Source organism: Solanum pennellii, chromosome 3, assembly GCF_001406875.1.
Source record: "Solanum pennellii chromosome 3, SPENNV200".
In the NCBI taxonomy this organism is placed as follows: Eukaryota; Viridiplantae; Streptophyta; class Magnoliopsida; order Solanales; family Solanaceae; genus Solanum; species Solanum pennellii.
This window is the reverse complement of record NC_028639.1, coordinates 2,226,884-2,235,425: the sequence shown is the minus strand read 5'-3', so window position 1 is coordinate 2,235,425 and position 8,542 is coordinate 2,226,884. Positions and strand designations below refer to the sequence as shown.

The 8,542-nt window shown below is 33.4% G+C and overlaps 2 protein-coding genes across 2 annotated transcripts; one reads left to right on the top strand and one right to left on the bottom strand.

Annotated features, from left to right (window-relative positions):
• The first annotated feature begins 1,728 nt into the window (after nucleotides 1-1,728).
• LOC107012937 (DUF21 domain-containing protein At5g52790-like) lies at nucleotides 1,729-5,097 on the top strand. Its single transcript, XM_015212910.2, has 13 exons — nucleotides 1,729-1,936; nucleotides 2,108-2,184; nucleotides 2,313-2,396; nucleotides 2,490-2,603; nucleotides 2,802-2,888; nucleotides 3,076-3,215; nucleotides 3,315-3,402; nucleotides 3,515-3,588; nucleotides 3,784-3,974; nucleotides 4,101-4,156; nucleotides 4,265-4,311; nucleotides 4,404-4,674; nucleotides 4,799-5,097. The coding sequence occupies exons 1-13, from the start codon at nucleotides 1,756-1,758 to the stop codon at nucleotides 4,841-4,843; spliced, it is 1,455 nt and encodes a 484-aa protein (XP_015068396.1). The 5' UTR covers nucleotides 1,729-1,755; the 3' UTR covers nucleotides 4,844-5,097.
• Nucleotides 5,098-5,120: 23 nt separating this feature from the next.
• Nucleotides 5,121-7,532, bottom strand: LOC107012936 (crooked neck-like protein 1). The gene has a single exon (XM_015212909.2). The coding sequence runs from the start codon at nucleotides 7,401-7,403 to the stop codon at nucleotides 5,382-5,384; it is 2,022 nt and encodes a 673-aa protein (XP_015068395.1). The 5' UTR covers nucleotides 7,404-7,532; the 3' UTR covers nucleotides 5,121-5,381.
• Nucleotides 7,533-8,542: the final 1,010 nt, after the last annotated feature.

Here is an 8,542-nt window from a genome sequence, read left to right as displayed (position 1 = left end):
AGGTCTAGCAAACATAAAAATTATATTTGTATGATATAACTATAGTTTGCATAATTGCGCTTCATAACAAACTTTATGTTTGCTATGGAGCATCTGTAGCATCTCCATTTGTATAAATCGCAGGCAACATCTCGTTTTGTATAAAAGTACAACTATTGTATATGTATATCGGTTAGATAATTGTATGTATGTAACTACTGTATATTTATCAATGATTGTGTTTGTATTTCTGCATAAAATTTGAATTTGTATACAATTAAATCAAAATAAAACATTTGTATATTAAATCTCTCTCTCTCGCTCGCTCGCTTTATACAACAAATAATACATTGTAATTTGTATAATTGTGTTTTTATAAAATGAGAAGAGATAAAGACAAAGAGAATTAGTAGGGGAAATATGTATTTGTATAATTATAAGTGTATAAAACGAAAATATATGTATTTGTATAAACAATTTCCTTTCGCTTTTATATAAATAGAAACACAATTTATACATATGTATTTGTATAAAGTGAGAGAGGCGAGGGAGAGCGGAGAGCGAGATATGGGAGAGTGGTGATCGATATTTCTGGGGAGAAAGACAAATGAAAATATATGTATATATACAGTTTTCTCTCGCTTTATACAAACACAAACATAATTTATACATTCGTGTTTGTATAAAGTGAGAGAGGCGAGGGACTAGCAAGCGAGAAATCAAGAGTAGCGAGCGAGGCGAATAGCAAAGTGTTTGCTAAGGATTAGAATTAAATGAAATTGTGATTATAATATTTAATTTTAATTAATAATTTGTTATTTTTCTAATTATTATTTTTTACTAAAGTATGTATTGATATAATATTCTTTATGTACTGATGTAATATTCTTCGTCAAAAATGGCATAGCATATTAAATTTTCAAAATATTTGGTCAAAAATACTAGGCCTGTTATTAGTTAACTTACATAGTCTATTTCCATATATGACTTTATGACAACAAAGCATCAATTAGTAGTGTAATCTTTATTAAGAAAGTAAATGTTTAGTAACAAAAATGGAAAATAGTAAACAAAAATCAACTAAATTAGAGTAAGGATGGGGGGTGATTTTTTACAATAAATAAATAAAATATATTGCTATAAAAATGAATGTTGTCGATATAGGTGATATGCTGTTATAAATTGGTATATTATAACATAAAAAATCATTTTTTATTATTATAATAAAAAATTATTATAAATAATAATTATTATAAAGCAATTTAAATTTAGTAACTTTATTCTTAAGTCGTTCCAGTAATATAGCGTTTTGTGTCAGAGAATTAATAAAGTTGATATATGTAGTAAATTTTTAAGTGTTTTCCGTGTCAATATGCACTAGCAAGTTCTTTGATTCGATGTGACATGGGGTCGATATCTTATGTTATGTTAATTAAGTTTTAAGGCACTTAATGGTACATAACAAAGAGCACAAATAGTCATTAAGAAATCTTAAGTGGGGTTGTTTAACCAAATTTGTTCAATTAAGGAATGTTAGTAGATCATTAAATAATCATTTTACATGGTAAGGGTGAATGCCACGTATATAAATCTCAGATGATTAGATTTTAAAATTGCACAACTATTATTAATTAATCCATCCCAACATTTTTTATAAAAAAAAATTTAACTTATCCATCATTTCCTCATTATATAAATTGTAGTAGTTCTGTTCCAAATTCCATTTTTTTGTACGTTAAAAACATTGAAAAAAAAAGTTGTCAAATTAACACAAAAATGGCTGCAAATGATGTGCCATGTTGTGAAACTATGTTTTGGGTATACTTAATTATTTGTGTGTCACTTGTGTGTTTTGCTGGACTTATGTCTGGATTAACACTAGGACTCATGTCTCTTAGCCTTATGGATCTTGAGGTTCTTATTAAGGCTGGTCAGCCAAATGATCGAAAAAACGCGGGTAGTCCTTGTTTTGATTTATTAATATATTTTACTTGCTAGTCCTTACTTAAAAAAGACGCGATTGTCCAATTAAAAGTTAGTCAGAAACGTTTCTAATAAGTCAATTTAGTGAGTGAGTGATGTGATGCCACTTTTGAGTTCTAATTACTCTGTTTCTAACTGATCACAGAGAAAATTTTGCCCATTGTTAAGAATCAGCACTTGCTCTTGTGCACCCTTCTAATATGTAACGCCATGGCTATGGAGGTATGTTACTAACCGCGGGTCCAACTATGGATTCAGACCCTACAACGTCTAAATTTTGGATTCGTGAATGATTTTTAGAGTACCATTTTTCGAGCTGATTAATGTTTTATATTATTTTCATGAAACAGGCTCTTCCAATATTCCTTGATGCTTTACTTCCTGCATGGGGTGCTATATTAATATCAGTCACCCTCATACTAGCCTTTGGAGAGGTTATTTCTCATGAATTTATGTTGGTTTAGGTATAAGATTGAGCCTTTAAATAACTACTAACAATTAAACTTCAATATTTTTGCCTCCCACAGATTATTCCTCAGTCCATATGTTCGCGCTATGGACTGAGCATTGGTGCAAGATTGGCACCTTTGGTTCGTTTGCTCGTCATAGTTGTCTTCCCTTTATCTTACCCCATCAGTAAGGTATAGAGAAATAAAAAGATTTTACAAGTTAATTTTGACCTGTTGTAGCAAATAACATGCCTTATTTTCTAACTTATTTGATTCCATTTACTCCAATAGACAGTTGCTTGTAGTTTCTATTTCATATGACTATGTAAAACTTCCATTATACAGTCAATGTATGTAAAAGTTGTTTATTTGTTCACTTGGTCTGATCAGTTGTTGGATTTACTCTTGGGGAAAGGGCACTCTGCACTTCTACGCCGTGCGGAGCTGAAAACTTTGGTGAATATGCATGGTAATGAGGTTAGTATTTTGTACCTTAAATTCTCTTGATTTTAGGTTCCAAGACTAGACCAGCTCTGAATCACAAATTGGTTAGCAGTCTGAGGCTTATCTAAGAAAAGTTATTTATCCAATGCTTTCGGTTCAATTATGTACGCATATAATAAGATCAATACTTCTAAATCCTGGATTCGCCTCTTGATTACAGGCAGGGAAAGGCGGGGAGTTGAGCCACGATGAAACAACCATAATTGCTGGAGCATTGGACCTAGCTCAGAAATCGGTTAAAGATGCAATGACTCCCATGTCCAGAGTTTTTTCCCTTGATCTTCATTCTAAACTTACCGAGTATACTACTAACTCCGCAAATTTTGCCTAGCTAGCTTCAATTAGCAGATCATGTTTATATGTATAATAATAACCCGAATAATGTTTGATGATTCTCAGTGAGATGATAAATCTGATAATAAGCAAAGGCCATAGTCGCGTACCTGTATACTCTAGTAGTCCAACAAATATTGTAGGCCTAATCTTGGTAAGTTTTTTTTTCCCCAGAAACTTTACTAGTACTTCAGTTATCACTCTGCAACATTTTCATTGCATATTTAACTTTTCTTCAATTTCTTTACCATTCTTACAACCTCTAGGTGAAGAATTTGATAAAATGTCGTCCTGAAGATGAGGTGCCAATCAAAGATCTCACTATAAGGAGTATACCAAAGTACGATACTGTTTACTTCTTGTATTATTTGATACTCTTTTTCAATAAAATACTCGAGCTGATTTCTCATATGGTCAATTAACTAGTAGTTATTATCTCAGAAAGTCACTTGAGAATTCAACCCGAAAATAGTTAAAATAAAAGTCAGTCCACAGTGAAACGGAAAGTTGACAATCTTTATTTGATCTCCTGCAGAGTCCCAGATTCGTTACCATTATATGATCTTCTTAATCAGTTTGAGAAAGGGCACAGCCATATGGCTGTAGTGGTAAAGAGTAGAAGGATCACTAAGGAAACTGCGGAAAATGCCACTGCTAAACACGATATAATCAAGATAAATATCCTTCCGGCCAGTCCAATTCAACAGCTTCATGCATTTGAAAAGGGTACATTATACATATTAGTACAACGAACTTAATTACTTATTTCATGTTACAACATACCCAGTGTAGTCCGACAACTTCTGCAGGTAAAATTAATTAGTGATATATTGGAATGATCTTTAATTTTAGGAGAAGAAGCAATTGGTATCATTACAATGGAAGATGTCCTTGAACAACTTCTGCAGGTAAAATTAAAAATCCATGTTTGTTACGTAAGTTTATTTTATGTTTTTTCTCAACTGATAGTCAATTACTGATTTGTATGCAATAACTCTCAATTTTTTCTCCTGAAGGAACCAATATACGACGAGACAGATGACTATGTTGATGTTCATAACAAGTATGTTAGCAATATCTGTTTTTACATTTATCTTAATCAAGAATGTCATGATTACATATTGAACAATACACATTTGCTATTTTTGTGTCCAGAATTAGGATCAACATTCCTCCATCGATGATATTTTCACCTAGACGATCTCCAGGAGCAGTGGCAACAGGGGCTACTAATTATAAACCAAAGTGGCAAAGTCCAATAGCGTCTCCAATACATTCAAGCGCTCATCAAAGTCCTATGTTACGGTCACCTGTTTCACCATACGTGCAGTCACCGTATATTGCCCCAAAACTATCCCCTGCACACTTAAATAGTACAAATTCTCCAAGCAGATTTTCAGGCAGCTCTCCATCATCTAATGATCAGGTACCTGTAGTAGTTATCATCTAAGTGATCTGACGGTGTAAAAGAATCTTTTATATAATGTCACTAAACTCTCTAAAAGATTCATGAGTACCTTAACATTAACTAAAATTTAAATCTGTCTCAGGTTTTTCTGAAATCTTATGAGAAGTTGGACAAACACGGAGTTTAGTACTTGAGGAGGATATTCTGGATGAATATAATTTAGAGATGCATGTAAGAAAGAAGAGGATATTTTATGCAACATCATGGATGATACCTTTTCAATTTCAAGTTTGCAAATATATTTTCTTTTAAACGCCTTTCAAAAACTGCATGCACAACATGATTGTTTATCGGTGCAGTTGAGTTTGTTAACATGGCTCAAGGAAAGCAGATTGAGATAACCAAACAATAAGTTTGTTTATGCTAAATTGATTATAAGTAGACGTGATTAAGATAATAGGAGATAAATAACAAAGAATTAAGTATTAATTTGCACATACCGTTTAGACATAATATTTGATAGAATACCAGGTCAGTCATCTTTTATTCTAGAAATTGTAAATTTGCCCTTTCCTCAATTATATTATTCGTTATAAACTGCCAAGAAAAGGTGATGTCGAATTGAGCAAAACTAAATTTTAGGCCTCCATCAAAACTAGAGTTGTGGGAGCTATCAGAAGACAGTAAAAAAATCTATATACAAGGTAAGCAAACACAGAGTCTGGCTAATCCTTGGATGCAACTCGCTGCTTCTTCCATTTATAAGCAGACTCCAAGAGTTTCATATTATTAGTAGTCTGCTCAGGAAAAAGATAGTCTATATACTCCTCGTATGCTGCTGGACCATCCTCCGTCTCTATTTGTCTTCTCTTCTTCAGTTTCTTTGGTAGTTTGGCACGGACTATATTGGCATCACCAAGCTCACCAAAACTGTTTTCCATATATATCCATTCTTCGAGAAGTATTACTCTTTCTTCCTTCAGTTCAGGTGCCGAATTTATCAGGTAAGAAACGGCCCTCTCAAACACATCTCTGGTATGTTGCAAGCACTTCTTTTTCTGATTGATATCTGAACTCATAGCTGAAGCCTCAAACTTAGCGTAACTTAACCACACCTTTACATGTTTTGTGCGGTTAAGAAGTCTTTCATATAGTGCTCTTGTTTTTTCAAATTCACCCTCAGAGATCTCAAAGTCGATGTAAGCCTTCCATAGTAACTCGGGAAAATCCAGTGCAGGTTGGTCAATTGCAAGCTCAAAAACAGCTCTGGCTCTCTCTGTTTCATACAAGGACTTCTCTAACTCAGCGAATTTGCTCCAAGCATAGCAATTTTCAGGTGAACATTCTAAGTACTTCTCATAAAGCTTTCTGCAACGGTCTATGTTCCCAAAATGCAGCTCTATCTCAATGTACTTCTTAAATATCTTGTCTTTAGGAGCCCTTCCAATTGCTTCTCCAAGTAATAGCCGCGCCTCCTTGAGTCTTAACTGCCGAATCTCAAACTGGGCAGCCAACAACCAAATCTTTGCAAATGAGAACTTGTGATGCGGAATCAGCTTAACACACTCCCTGTAGACATGTCTGGTCCTTTCCATGTCTTGTGCATCAAGCTCTTCATATAATGCATAATTAATCCATAAGTAAATGTATCGCTGCCAATACCGCTTCTCTTCAGCAGGAGGAACATTAGCGATGGCTCTCTCATAAACCTCTCTAATCCTCTCTTTATTTCCAACGCTCTCTTCTAGACGAATATAATCAAACCACGTATCATAGTTACGTGGATTCTCCTTTACTTGATCCTCATATTGAAACCTCCTTTTTCCAACTATAGCATCCTCAATACCTTCCTTATCACCATACTGCTTTTCAAATGCCAGAAACTTGCTGTACAAATCCTCAGCTCGCCCTTTTGGTATGTGATCAAGTGCAAATTTATATATGCACCTTGCCCTGTCCGTCTCCCTACACTTGTCCTCGAACTCTGCAAATGCCACAAACAACTGCTCAGCTTCCTCGTCATCATCTGCAAACTTATCCACAGCCCTCTCATAACAATTCCTTGCCCTCCCAATCTCCTCATTCTTCATCTCAAATTTTGCAAACCTAATCCAAGCACTAACTTTGGGATGACACTGCACGAATCTCTCGAAAATTTCTCTTGCCCTCTCTATTTCATTATACCTCAACTCAAACTTAATGTAAGAGAACCAGCCTTGCTGGTCCGGCATCCATTCCATCCACCTCTCAAAAATACCTCTTGCGCCAGCTACATTGCCGATCATCTCTTCCATATGAATATACTTGTACCACAACTGATCAACCCTAGGCAAACGGATAACAGCTCGATCCCATAGATTACGAGCATGATTAACAAACTTATTCTTCATCTCCATATGGACGTACTTCAACCAGATGGTATGGTCACGGTTAAGTGCATCAATTCCAAGCGCACGTTCCCAGATAGAACGTGCACGCTTCAAGTCCTTTTGTGATTCTTCCCATTCAGCATATTTCACCCACACACTCTTGTTCCAGCCTACACGGCTGATTAAGGATTCAAATTCCTTTCGCTTGCGAAGGCGGTAATCGTCTACTTCAGTTTGGTCAGTGATTTTCTGTTTGGGCGGTCTGATTTCTGCCTCTTGACGTTCTCTAGCTTCCCGGAGGATCTGCTCAGCCGTGATTTGGATTGGGGCTGGGGTTTTGTTCTTCACCCGTGTAGCTCTAGGAAGCTTTGAAGCCATTGAATAGAATAGAATCGAATCTCAGTGAACTATGATTATATTGAAGAAATCTCTAAAGAAGCTGCACATGAAAATACGTTGCAGGAGAACTATACTTATAAGCATACACTAAAAAAGAAAAATAACCTATTCCAATATAAACTAGGAAAATCATATCAAATAATAAATTCTAATTAAGTTAGGATTACTATATTTTCTCAACTTTCCTTAATCATAAATAAATTCTAATTGAGTTAGGATTACTATATTTTCTCAACCTTCCTTAATCATTCTTTAAATTTATTTAAATTAAATATAATTTAATATATAAACATCATCATGATGCCTTATTTAACTGCTATATTAAAATAAAATATTAAAGAAAACCCATATTACTACTTCTTTTTACCAAAAAAATCTGCATCTGTTTTTTCAGCCGCTCTTTTATTTTTTAAACGTTTTTATGCTCTTTAATTGCTGCCTTTCCCTTTTTATTGAAACACATAGAATACAATCTTATAATCTTTTTGTTTTTCACTCAATATGATGGACGTAAAAATTTCACGGGTTTCTTATTTTAGTTTTTCGACTTAAGTAATCTTTTTTATTAGATTCTTATAATAATAATTAAATAAAAATAAAAATAAAAGTAATAATAATAATTATTATTATTATTATTATTTAATAATAATAATAAAATAATAAATAATAATAATAAAAATAACAATAATAATAAAAGTAATAAAATAATATTAATACTAATAATAATAATAAAAGAATTAAGGGCAAAAAAGTAATATACTTGGTCAACATAAAATGACTTTTAAGTTTAAACTTAGAGCCTGTTTGGCTCAGCTTAAAAGCTGGTCAAACTGACTTAAAAGCTGATTTTTGACTTATTCAGCTGTTTGGCAATACTCAAAATAGCTTATTTTAAGTTAAAAAAAAATTATTTTAAGCCAAAAGTTAAAAGCTGGGGTAGGGGTGCTTTTTTTTTTTAGCTTATAAGCTGTTTTAAGTTGACCACATTTTTATCTTTTTGCCCTTAATATTTTTATACAATCTCCAAATTACAACATAACCCTAACATCTCTTTCTTCCATTTTTCCCTTTTCACGTTTGGCATAGCAACTTCAGCACTTTTATCCAAACACAAAACT

Coding starts and splice junctions, on each gene's coding strand:
- LOC107012936 (XM_015212909.2), bottom strand. CDS start 7,403: ATGGCTTCAAAGCTTCCTAGAGCTACACGGGTGAAGAACAAAACCCCA.
- LOC107012937 (XM_015212910.2), top strand. CDS start 1,756: ATGGCTGCAAATGATGTGCCATGTTGTGAAACTATGTTTTGGGTATAC. Junction 1,937..2,107: donor AAATGATCGAAAAAACGCGG/GTAGTCCTTGTT, acceptor AACTGATCACAG/AGAAAATTTTGCCCATTGTT. Junction 2,889..3,075: donor TGAATATGCATGGTAATGAG/GTTAGTATTTTG, acceptor TCTTGATTACAG/GCAGGGAAAGGCGGGGAGTT.